The 13,227-nt window shown below is 41.5% G+C and overlaps 1 protein-coding gene across 2 annotated transcripts in view; it reads left to right on the top strand.

Annotated features, from left to right (window-relative positions):
* LOC138763035 (RNA-binding protein 5-like) overlaps window positions 1-13,227 on the top strand; it is a 46,676-nt gene that overhangs the window by 20,283 nt on the left and 13,166 nt on the right. For both annotated transcript variants that reach the window (XM_069936564.1, XM_069936563.1), the window contains exons 9-15: window positions 2,047-2,106; window positions 3,056-3,216; window positions 3,848-3,945; window positions 4,488-4,575; window positions 8,379-8,459; window positions 9,633-9,726; window positions 11,599-11,672. In XM_069936564.1, coding sequence (XP_069792665.1) covers window positions 2,047-2,106; window positions 3,056-3,216; window positions 3,848-3,945; window positions 4,488-4,575; window positions 8,379-8,459; window positions 9,633-9,726; window positions 11,599-11,672 — 656 coding nt within the window. The remainder of the gene's footprint in view (window positions 1-2,046; window positions 2,107-3,055; window positions 3,217-3,847; window positions 3,946-4,487; window positions 4,576-8,378; window positions 8,460-9,632; window positions 9,727-11,598; window positions 11,673-13,227) is intronic.

The raw sequence follows: 13,227 nt of genomic DNA, 5'->3' as shown, positions 1-13,227 counted from the left end.
AATGTCTTATTATGCCTAATTTATAAATTAAACTATCATAGGTATATTGGGGGGGGGGGTATATTTTAGGGTTCAGTACTGTCTGTAGTTTCAAGCATCTGCTGGGGATCTTGGAACTTATCCCCCCATGGATAAAGGAGACTAATGTTTTTAGTATTTTTAATAATAAAACCACAAGACGTATGAGCAGAAATAGGCTATTCAGCCCCACTGCCTGACCTCCTCATAACCTTTGATGCCTTGGCTAATCAGGAACCTGTCTTAAATACACTCAATAACTTAGCCTCCACACTGTCTAGCAACAAATTCCACAGATTTATTACTCTCTGGTTGAAGAAATTCCTACTCATCTCTGTTCTAAACAGATGCCCTTCAATACTCAAGTTGTGCACTCTTGTCCTGGCCTTTCCGACCCCGGGGATCGGCCTTTCCGACCCCGGGGATCGGCCTTTCCGACCCCGGGGATCGGCCTTTCCGACCCCGGGGATCGGCCTTTCCGACCCCGGGGATCGGCCTTTCCGACCCCGGGGATCGGCCTTTCCGACCCCGGGGATCGGCCTTTCCGACCCCGGGGATCGGCCTTTCCGACCCCGGGGATCGGCCTTTCCGACCCCGGGGATCGGCCTTTCCGACCCCGGGGATCGGCCTTTCCGACCCCGGGGATCGGCCTTTCCGACCCCGGGGATCGGCCTTTCCGACCCCGGGGATCGGCCTTTCCGACCCCGGGGATCGGCCTTTCCACATCTACTCTGTCTGCACCTTTCAACATGAGAAGTATTTCAATAAGATTCTCCCTCCCCTCCCCCTCATTCTCCTAATTTCCAACGAATACAGGCCAAAAGCTGTCAAACGCTCATCATATGATGACTTTTTCATTCCTGCAATCTTCCTAGTGAGCCTCCCTTGAACCCTCTCTAATGTCAGCACATCTTTTCTTAAATGAGGAGCCCAAAACTGCTCTTAATACTCTAAGGTTGTAAAACCTAACTTCACATCCCCGCTCTTCTATTCCTCTTGAAATGAATGCCAGCATTACATTTGCCTTCACCACCACTGTCTCAACATGCATGTTTACCTTCAGTTTATCCTAGAGCTCCCTTTGCATCTGGGTATTTTCAATTTTCTCCCCATTTAAAAAAAATAGTCTGCTTGTTGATTTTTTTTTTTGTCAAAGTGCATGACTTTCCAACATTCTTTCAATTGCTATTAATAACTGATTATTTTTTATTTGCAGTTTAATCTGAGTGAACAAATACAGTAAAACCCCTGGTATCCAGCACCTGTGGGGATTGGTACCAAAGTGTACTTTCTGGTTGCTTGAGATTTACTCTTATAATGTCTAATACACCTGCATTAAGAATAAACCGTTTAAAAGACAAACATATTAAACTGTCCTTGCACTGAAAACTTCAATTGCATGAATATATAAACCTCAAAGTATTTGACTTTATTTTCAGTGACATTCTTTGAAAACATTCAACTGTCGCTGCATCTGCAAGCTCCTTCCCCCTTCATGGAGCTACATGAAAGACAAACAATAATATTATAGATAATTACTTCCCCACCCTCCAAGTTTACAGATACAGTCTTTGACCAAAGTTATTCTTACTAAGCAGGGATAAGGAGGCACTTTAAGAGAGTCACCCCAACAGTGAGCGGCATCAACCAGCGCTTCATCCTGGGTGATGCCATTGCTGTTTCACACAACTTTATTCAAACAGCTGCCACGAGCAAAGCCTGACCGCAACACTCTACTGGCTGAATATTCGCTCCCATCTTCACCGAAGGTTCATGTGTTACTTCAGAGAATATTTACTTTCACAATTTTAAATGTGCCTTTTTTAATCAATTTTATTCTTATTTATTTTCCTCGGGTTTTTTTTCTGATTGTTTGAATTCTGGATACCAGGGGTTTAACTGTACAGGTTTAAACAGTTCCCCTTGCTTGGAACTTAAAACAGTTAGCAACTGCCTTGGTTCTCAAACTCTCTCCCTTCTCATTCACACCATTAACATTGTTTCAACAGTTTTTCTCATTTTTTTCAGAAATTGAAGAACAAGTTTGCGTGCAAGGAGAGCCATATATGTCTGACTATGCAAATGACAGTAAGTTTTTATAAAAGCAAATTTATTGCTTTGAATTGCAACTTTCTAGTTGGCTTATTTGGGCCTTCTCCTCAAGTGCATTTAATATGTCCTAATTCTTTCAGCAAAAGATCCAATCTCAGCATCGTAAACTAATAGTGGTTAAAACTTTTTTCTTTATAACCACTCACTAACCGAACATACATGACGAAGCGGCTTCAGTATGCATGATAATTATATATGGGTTTCAAACATTTTATTTTGTTTTGAGAATTTTTGCTGTGTAATTTGGAATTAACTTACAGATTCCTTGTATCTGCTATAATAAAATTAAAATAGTATGTGTCAAAAACATTAAAGTCACTTTGAACTTTGTTGCCAGTATTGTTTTATTGAAGAGACCTTGGGATGCCTTTCTATTTCAAAGGGGCTTGACAGGTGCATTAAATCAAATCAGGTGACCATTAAACCAAAACTTCATTATTCTGCAGGGGGGGAAATGTCATTTAACCTGTGAATTGTAGAGCACTTTTGAAGTTGGGTGTAAATTGATTCATTGACCAATCCTGGAATAACAGAGTGGAAGGAAAATAAATACCTTGCACATTTGGGTGTTTGAAGCCAAGCCAAGAAATGTGTGATGGTCATCTTCCATTTTAAATGGAAGGTTTACATTTATTTTTTACTAGTAGTGAAATACGTTGAGGACAGAATATAGTGTTGTTCACATTGTCATCATTTTTTGCATTTCAGTAATAGTTACTTTTGGACTGATTCGTGTGACCTGGCTGCAGTTCTGATTTTTTTTTAATTTCGCTCTCTGGCCCTAAACTGGTTTAATTTGATTGCCAATATTCCAATGAACAGTTTGCAACTTAAATTGCGTGTGGAGCAAAATTGAAATCTTAGTCATTTGACCTTCCATTTAAAAGTTGCTATTGTATTCTAATGTCATTTTAATTGTCAACAGCCATTATTTTAAGAAACATAGGCCCACACACACCAATGGAATCTATCCTGAGTGCATTGGCTCCATATGCTGTGCTTTCCACTGCAAATGTAAGGTTGATCAAGGACAAACAGACCCAATTAAACAGGGGGTTCGCCTTTGTTCAGCTGGATTCGTCTTTTGTAAGTTTTGTTTTCCCTCTTACATAATGACTAATATAAAATGATCATGTTGCCTCAGATTATTTTGACTAAGATACTGCAACAATTAATGCTCTGTGAAAGCATTGGAACGAACTCTTTGCTTTATGCAAGTTTAATTTAGAGCGACCAAGAAATTGGAAATTCAATTACATTTCTCTGAAGGAACTAATTCATTTGTGACTTTAAGAAGTTAGGCTGTCTTTTAGTGAGGTGAAGGAATTATGGAGAGCATTTGTCCTCTTTAAAGGGTTTAAGATGAGGTTCTTGAGAGATATGCTCGATAGAAGTGTGATTTTTGTTTAGATTAAAAGATGATTTTTGTTGTATAATAGACCTATTTTCTAAATACAAGTACATTGAAACCTATTCATTGATGTCATTGTTCACCTTTTGCACGAACAATGGAGTTTACAATTACAATTGTAATATGAGGTAGCTGTCCAGTTTGATATGCCATGAGGCACATTCCACAGCTTTATCAGCTTACTAAGTTTTTAGGTTGTTTTTTGGAAGCTGTACACTCTGCATACTACTGAGCCAGGCGATATTTTTAAAAAGACTACCATAGAATGCATTCTTAAAAAATGTCATTTTTTTTTTCCTTTCACAGGAAGCTTCTCATCTTATTCAGATACTGCTTGCACTGCAACCTCCATTAAATATTGATGGTCGGACTATTAATGTTGATTTTGCCAAATCTTTAAAAAAGTAGGTTGTCAAGTTTTTTTTAAAGCTTGCAATTCCAAAATGTGTAATTACACTTAATTGCTTGTGATAAACTACTCCACAGCATTCCATCACTGGCAGTTTGAACTGATGGGAGATGGGTTAAAATTACATTTTTAATTTTATTTTTCCTTTCCCATATTGTTTTTATCCTGAGATTGAAGAGTATCTTCTTCATCTACATTGGGCGGAGAATTTAAGTTTTGTTCATGGAAAGCTCTGGATGTCACCAGCTAGAACAGTGTGGCTAAAGTAGCTAACTGTAGCTGAAGAATACTTCTATAATTAAACAGTTACTCAGCAGTGTAGAGTTACTTCCTGTCATTGGTGGCAAGTTTTTGGTAAAAGTCACTGAATGGATAATTTGGTTCTGAGGTTGACACATGTCCAGAGTAATCAGGTGTTTTGGAATGCTAAATGGGCAAGCACAGCAGATGTGGCCTGGAAAATAAGGTGTACACTCTGACAAAACTGGTTGCTCCTTTTGATGTCCTCATCAATCCATAATTAACTATTTATCCTAGGGACCATGTCCTTTCTGATGGTAATAAGATCAGTTCATCAACTGTTGCGATTACAGCTATAGCTGCTGCCCAGTGGTCGTCGAGCCAGGTAATGGTCCATTTTATGTGATTTTGCTAAATTTGTACTGCTTATTTAGTAATTTAATATGACAGCAGTGCTTCATTTATTTTTAAAATGACGAACACCTTCACTTAATATGTTCCCTTTGTCTATAATTGTGTAGTTGCACGCAGCGAAAGTGAGTTGAACCAACTGACTTCAATAGAACTCTTGAGTGTGCTTAAATCCCTCAGAACCCGATGATTCCTGCAACTCCCGGGACCTTTACAACATCAGCCGCCAGGCTGTGGGCTTACCTGCACTTGGAGGAGGTCTTCATAGTCAGATCTGCCAACTCTGTGCCAGTTTGTCTGTTTTGTAGGCAAGCCACCACATGACCCCTTTCCTTCCCCCACCCTCCCAGAATCGGTGTTAGGAGGTGTGAAGTCCATGGTCAATATCCCTGTAGTCCATTTGGGTGGCCAACCTCATTGGTATGGGAGTGTCACAGTCTCAAGGTGTTCCAGGTCTAGGTGTGCTGGCTTGAGGCAGTCAATGGTGAAGGTCGAGGACGGACGAGGTTCCATTCTGACACATCACCTTATGCGGGCTGTCGTATGGCCACTGGAGTGGAGTCTGGTGCAGGCCCCTGTGGATGAAGACATTGCAATCCTGGAGGTCCTTGGGGACAAAGGAAGGTATTGGGCCGTGGCACGAGTTTGGGACAGAAGCTAGTGTTCCTACCTTCTTTCAAAGTCTTGTGAGAACTGCTGCTGTCTCCTCTGTTCCACGGACCGCTGGCACAAACTTGCGTGGAACAGTCAGTGAGGCACCATGGACCAACTCTTCATGAGGACGTTGCTGTCTTTGGGAGCTGTGCAGATGCCAAGAAGCACCCATGGGAGCTCGTCCACCCAATTCGGGCCGTGGAGGAGTGCCATCAGGGCCAACTTTGGGTGCTGGTGGAAATGCTCTACCAGGCTGTTGGACTGCGCATGGTAGGCTGTGGTGTATGCAGCTGGGTCCCAAGTAGCTGTGTTAGTGCTGACCATAGGCGGGATGTGAACTGCAACCACCCTCCCACCTGCCCCAATATGAGGTGATGTTGGCAGTCAGGCCGAAACAAGTGACCCGATTGCAATGAGGGCTCTGGCAAGGACTCCATGGCCATGTCAACCAGTGATATGGCTTCTGGCCACCTCCAAGAAATATCAAAAGTGCCGGAATGTAGAGGACTAGCAGCTCCCTGTCAAAGATGCTGTATTTCAGCTCCGGAGGTTGCCAGTGCTGGCTGAAGAACACTAGTGGTTTCCACTGACCCTCAATTAGTTGTTCTCACACACTGCTGAGTTGGAAATTTCAACCGTGAGGACTATGGGCATATCTACCTGCTTGTGTAGTAGGAGCATGGCGTTTGCAAGGATGTCCATGAGCTGAACATTTGCAGCGGAGAGGCCCACTGGCTGTCTGATTCTGGCCACTGACAGTAGGAATTGGTGGAAAAAGTTGATCATCCCCATGAACTCCTGTAGGCCCTTGACTTTACTGAGTCTGGCAAACTGGAGTATGGCCTTGACTTTCACTGACAAGGGAATGCTATATGCCAGTTGAAATGGTGCCCAAGGAAATCAATAGCTGACAGCCCAAACTGGCCATTGACAGGTTGATGGCCAGGCCGTATTCACTCAGGCGGCGGCAGAGTTGGTGCAAGTGTGTCTGATGCTTTTTGCGAGTGGCTGGCGATCAGGATATCATCTAAGTAGATGAAGACAAAATCCATGCCATGCCCCATTGAGTCCATGAGCCACTGGAATGTCTGTGTGCGTTCTTGAACTCAAATAGGGTGAAAAGGGTGATGCGCCCTGTCTTGGGGACTTCACTGGGATGGACAGGAATCTGGTGATACCCACGGACCAGATTGACCTTGGGGAAGATGCGTGTCCCGTGCAAATTGGCCATAACGTCCTGAATGTGGGGCACTAGATAGCAGTCAGCTGCAGTAGTGTAATTGAGCCTTCTGTAGTTGCCATTATGGCCTCTATTCTCCAGCCAACTTGGGCACCGTGTGCAGCGGAGAGGCCCACTTGCCGGCTGAGTGCCGGACGATCCCTATCTCCTCCATTTTCCTGACAACTTTTTGCCAGGTGGAGTTTGTCAGGCAGGAGCCTGTGTGCCTGAGTGTGTAGCGGTGGACTTTTGAGTGGGAATGTGGTGCTGTACACCATGCTAAGGGGTGTCTGTACAACTGCGACACAATGATGGTTAAGAACTCCACACGTACTCTATCAGATTCATTGCCTGACAATGTCACAGGATCCAGGTGTGGAGACGGTAACGACTTCGCAAAGTGAGATCTGAAAGGTTTTGACATTCACAATGCTGTCCCTTGAGGTCCACCAGGAGGCAGTGTGCCCAGGGGAAATCTGCACCCAATAAAGGCTGGAACCAAACTAGTGGGATGGTTCACATGCTGTATGTGCGAATACTGTTGTTGGCAGTGGTGAAGACCAGTCCTGACTTCCTGGTGTGGGTGTCATAGTTTGAAGAGGGCAAAATGCTAACCTCTACCCCTGTGCCTACAAGGAATTTTCATCTGGAGTGTCAGTCCCATAAGTAAAGGAGGCTATCCTGGTGGCCAGCTGCCGTAGCCATTAGTGACAGCCAGCCCTGGTGCTTCCAGGAAAAGAACAGGGTGGGCGGCAAAGGTAGGCTCCCAAACCCCACTTTGCTGGCAAGGTGGTAAGAACGCCAAAAGTCTGAACTAGTATTTCTCCCAGCTGTGGGTGTCTCTGGCTTTGTTGGTGGCATGGGGAAGGCCTGGGCCTTAGGGTGTACACAACAACTTGGACGATGGAGGCCCTGTCATGCTGCTTGGTGTGCCACAGGATATCTGCGTGGGCTGCTTTGTGTGGGTCCTTGAAATCATCGTCAACAAATGTGGCGGCAGATATCTGCATCTGCTCAAGAAAAACTTGTTCGAACAGTACATGTGGCTTATGACTGTCTGCTAGTGCCAGCTTCTCGTTCATGAAGGCCAATGGCGTGTGGTTGCCTAGGCTGCCCATGTGGAGCAACCGCACTGCAAAAAGTTCGGATTGGAGCATTTTGATTGTTCCATAACTGTCCACAACCAGTGGCTGGGGTAGGAAGTCGAATATTCGGCCTGCTGTTTCCTGGTGTACTTTGTGGCATCCAAGATGATTTTTCTTACCTGCGACTGCGAGGTCCAGAAAGTCGGTGGTTTCAGTGAAACTGCATTCTGCGTTCTTGGGTCAGTCATCGTTGGGTCCAAATGCCATTTGGACTGTTGGGATCACCAATGTAGTCGCACTAGGCACATAGCGAGCAAAAGAACTACGGAGAGTTGAAAGTGAGTTGAACCATCTGACCTTAATAGAACTCTTCGCATGCGCTTAAATTTCTTGGAACCCGATGACGCTTACGACTCTCAGGACCTTTATGATGTCAGCCATTAGGCTATGGGCTTGCCCTGCACCTAGAGCTCTCAGTCAGTGAACTGGTTCGCCTGTTGTGAACCGGTTTGCCACAATTGATAATATTCTGCATGATGCAAATGGAATTTACTTGAGTTTATCATAAATGTGGAGCAGTTAAAAACTAGGCTGCCAAGTTTGCTGCATTTTGTGTTTTCTCTATTCTCCTGAGTACCAATTAAGGTTCCAGTTCTAAATGCACAGGGCTCTTCTGCCATCTTGGTTCTCCACCTGTTGACGCAGCTGCTCCAAACTATTTTTGTGAACTTGATCCAGCTGTCATTCTGTTGAAGTGATGGTTAATGGTTGAAAGTGGTGTTACCTTTGTTCAATACTCTATGCTTTTACCTGATGTAGGTGCAGCAAGGATCAGAAGATGGAAACCTTGACTATAACTACTATCAGCCAGGACAAGATGCCTATAATCAATATGAGCAAGTATGTTATTTAAAGAAATCTTGCAGTGACTAACTATAGGCTTTATTGATGGCATTGATGATGGGGCACATATCTATAGTCCTCCTTTTGGTGAAAAAATACTGTTAATAATTTTTGTGTGCAAATGACAAGTGATTGGACTATTTTGCATATCTTGTTTCAAAAAGCAAAAGTAGAGGCATCACTTTATTTTCTGTCGGTCAGCAGTACATTAATTTTAGAATTGGTCTCTCACTTTGTTACTGCTGATGGTTGTTTGAGTCATTGGGGTGATTTCTGCAAATACGGGTCAAGTACCCCTTATCTGAAATGCATGGGACCAGAAGTGTTTCCGATTTTGGATTTTTTTTTTTGAATTTGGAATAATGTGAATATGTTTTGTACCTAACAAAATAAGCTTAGATCTCTGCTTACAAAAGAAGATAAATACAGGACCAAATACAAGAAATTCTTTATTTTTAAAATATTTAATTGAGTTAAATCCTACATACTTCTAAATAAATAACAGGTCATATATATATATCACAAATATTTACAAACATAAATAATATTTAAAAATAATTGTGGATAGAAAATAAGTAAAACTACTTGAGACAATTAAATACTAGAAATTCTGCTGGATGGCAAAAAACCCAGTGAGTCATGCACGAAGGTCTGGCCGTGATGATGGTTGGTAACAAACTGGCCCCCACTTGTGGCATCATGTCGGTGTTCGAAAACGTTTCTGATTTTGGAACTTTGGATAAGGGGTACTCGACTGGATATATTTATTTCAAGAGTATACTTCCCTATTTTCTACATTATCTTAAGTGTTTGTCACAAGGTACAAGTGGTTTTGAAGGCTCTTGAAACGACCTTCAATACTTGGCCTGCAACAGTTCAGGAAGGCAGCTTGCCATTACATTCTTCAAGACCAATGGGAACAAACAGGATAAATGATCTCAGCAATGTCCACCTTCCATCTGTCTTGTAAACAGTTTGTATGTAAAACAAAATCAAATCAATTTGAGGATCAACATCAGATTTCAGTAGATTCTCACTTGTTCTACTGCCTACATTTATTACTTCAAGTTAAGGTGCATGTTATTGCTGAATTGTGATGATGGAGATCACCATGACCCCCCCCCCCAGTCAAGCAAAATCTCAATGATTGTACTGTTGTATATGCTTTAGATGTCATATTCACAAGATTATGGTCACCAAAGTGGCTCTTTGGATTCCACGCAACAGGGTGTGACAACGTACCAGGCACCTGCTGTAATCACAGGTGGGATGTCTTGTTTTACTTTTCAGATAATATTTCATTAATACTTGTGTCTACTCAACTGTAGGTCTCTTATAACTACAGAGAATTGTTTATTTAAGGATCTATCTCTGCTTGAGAATTTGCTAGAGTAACACAGGAATCCTGCCAATTTTCATGCGACCTTCATAGTAAAATTACGGCTTTCAATTCACTGAAAAAATAGGCATCATTGAATATAAGTGGGAACCTGAATCTTCCCATTTGGTGGTTGGAACATTGTATCCCATGTAGATTCTGTCAACCGGGGGCTCAAGACCCAGTGTTTTTGTCTGCCAGTGAGTCCTTGGTTGCCTTTGGAAGTGTTTTAAAAGTGGATTGTTGCTTCTCATCTCACTGCAACCACACAGCCAGTATTTGAATACACACAAGTTTTGGAGAAACTCGGGTCCTGCAGCAGCTATTGGAGAAAAGGGTATTTGTTTGGGCAGGCACCTGAATAAAAAAGGTGGGGGGGGGGGGTCGACGGGTGAGAAAGGTGAAAGGAGCATGGGGAGGAGCACATGCTAACAAATAAGAGGTGGATATAGATGGGAGGGTAGAAGGAAAAAAAATGAGGGGGAGGGGGTAGCTCTCTAAATGAAGATGGATGGGTAGGGAGCTGGAGGAAAGGAGACAGGGATAGGGAAAATTAGAAATTTGGGTAGAGTTTTTTTAACATAAGTTGGAGAGGTAAATGTTAATGCTGTCAGATTGGAGTGCTGTGTGACTTGCTGAGTTTCTCCAGTACTTTTGTATATTCTACAATCTCAGTGTCTGCATATTTTACTGTTTAACTTCACATGGCCAGTATTGTAGATTCTAACCTAGTTTATTTAAAGACTCGAGGTCCCTGTGGCCTTGAGTTTCAATAAAGCAGACCCAATTTATCATCTATTTGATTCGAATGCAAACATTTCAGTATTACTCCTTTAATCATTCTGATCTAATTTTTGTCTGAATTTGTTTATTTCATGGTTTAAATTTTTTTCATGGAGAACTTTTCAAAACATCCTGGTTCATAATTCCGTGCTCAATCAATACTGAATGTTTGCTGCTTCAATTGGTAATGCACCTCCCTACATTTTCTGATATTGTGGATAACTTCATAGCCACCTTTTATGTAGTAACCTCCAAATTGGGAACACATAGTGACGTTATGGAAGCAGGAGACTATATCAGAAACTTGCCAATCAGCTGCCACTGCCTTCCCCATCTGCAGCAGTTATTTTGGGCATATTACCCACCTCCAAACCCTTGAAACCAGTCAGTACAAGTCATCCAAGATTCTATGGGGCTGTCTAAAAAGAGAACAATTCTGATGCATCAGTTTTTTCGCCATGTAGAATAGTTATCTTCGATATCAATGCAGTACTTGTGTTTGGGTTTTAATTATTTCTAAACTGTATTTTGGTTCTCTTTTTTTCCATATTCCAGTATAGTAGACTGATTTCCAATTGATGTAGACTTGCGCATGGACAGATTACTCATAATAAATTGATTGCATAGTAGCTTGTCAGTCAGTAAGAATATTAGAATAAAGCTCTCCTTATCCTGAAATGGTTAAGGGTGAAGATTTTGGTAGAGTACTTACAAAAATTATAATTTGTGATGTTGGTTCTATCGATTCTGGTTTAATACTTTAATTTTGTATTGATCTATGTCCGTGGTTCTCAACTTTTTTCCACTCCCCTACCATCTCAAGTCATCTCTTATTAACTACAGAACACCTATGGTGTGCGATTCCAGAGATGCTCTGTGGTTAGTAAGGGATTAATGAAGATGGTATGTGGAGAACCACTGATCGATGTAAATGTTGATTCTCATTTTCTTGTGTTTATATTTTCTCCTTGTTAGCCCCTCCAACTGTTGCTAAACCTGCAACAACTTCTCAAGATGGACAGAGCTACCAGATACAGAATCAATCCGAGGTATGTGGGGACCTTTCACTGCTCTTGTTTGTGTTTAAGAGCTTTGAAATTACTGAATTTTTCACCTCTTGAACTTGAGTTACAGAAATGTACTCAAGATCATTCTGGGAATCCAGAATTGTTTTCTGTTAATACTTTGAATTATTTGATGTATGATTAAACACATCTTGTGTAAAGCAAGCTTTTTTTTTTTTTTTTTAAAATTTTTTATTTTTCACACCATAAATCACAATAGCCATGATATACACTTTTTCTTTTCCACACATTTACAGTGACTTTTTCTCCCTCCCCCCTCCCTCCTCCCAAGCCACCCCCCCCACCCCCCCCCTCTCATCCATTTTAGGTATACAATCTAGGTTGCATTAATTCAGTTAGACAATGTTGTCATTCAACAGAAATACACCAGAAATTCTACTGAGTCCATTCTTTTCTTTTCTTCTCCTTCCATCAACTTAGGTAATGTTTGTTCCCGGTAGGTTTTCGCTATTGTATTTAATGTAAGGCTCCCATACTTGTTCGAATATTTCAATATTATTTCTTAAACTATATGTTATTTTTTCTAATGGAATACATTTATTCATTTCTATATACCATTGTTGTATTTTCAAATTATCTTCCAATTTCCAGGTTGACATAATACATTTTTTTGCTACGGCTAGGGCTATCTTGACAAATCTTTTTTGTGCATCTTCCAAGTCAATTCCAAATTCGTAAAGCAAGCTTGATGTGAAAGCATCCTTTCACCCAATTGTCCAAATTGAAACTGCCAGTAAAATGCAAGAACAAAAAAACCCCCAAAATTTGAAGATTAGCTTGACTTGTAGCTTGAACTACTATGTGCATACTCTAAAACAATGGGATCAACATTTTTAAGAGTCTCCATTTGTATGTTTGGTCCATCTGTGGTAGAAGATGGAGAAATGTGTGAATGTAGGTTGTTAAGGGAAAAAGTGGGACTATTTTCATCAGGAAATTGGAGAGCTTGTTGGTAAATATCTGAGGGGATCATATTCTAAATCTAATTATTGGGACCCCCCTCTGGAATAAGTGGATTGTGTTTTTGATGCTAGATGGAGGTCAAGGACCTTTTAGAGTTGCTTGTTTACCTACATTCAGGGAAACTAAACCTCAGAATCAAGATTTATTGTTTTGAACAATTCATGAAATTCAGTGTTTTGCAGTAGCATCACAGTGCAAACATTCATATTATAACTATCTTGCAACATTACTATTTAAAAAAAAAAATGTAAAAAGAATAGTGCACGAAAAGTAAGGCCGTGTCTGTGGTTCGTTGATTATTCAGGAATCTGATGGCAGTGGGGAAGAAGCTGTCCTTGTGCTGTTGAGTGCTTTAGGCGCCTGTACCTTTTACTTGATAGTAGATTGAAGAGGGCGTGGCCTGGATGATTAGGGTCTTTGAGGATAGATCTTTTTTAAGACAGCACCTCATGTAGATCTTCTCGATGGAGTGAAGTCTGGTGCCTGTGAGGTCGCAGGCCGAGTTAACAATCCTCTCGAGTTTATTGGTGCCTCTGTACCAGGCTTTGATACAGCC

Source organism: Narcine bancroftii, chromosome 5 (genome assembly GCF_036971445.1).
Source record: "Narcine bancroftii isolate sNarBan1 chromosome 5, sNarBan1.hap1, whole genome shotgun sequence".
NCBI classification, from domain to species: Eukaryota; Metazoa; Chordata; class Chondrichthyes; order Torpediniformes; family Narcinidae; genus Narcine; species Narcine bancroftii.
This window is presented reverse-complemented; position numbering and strand designations above follow the sequence as displayed.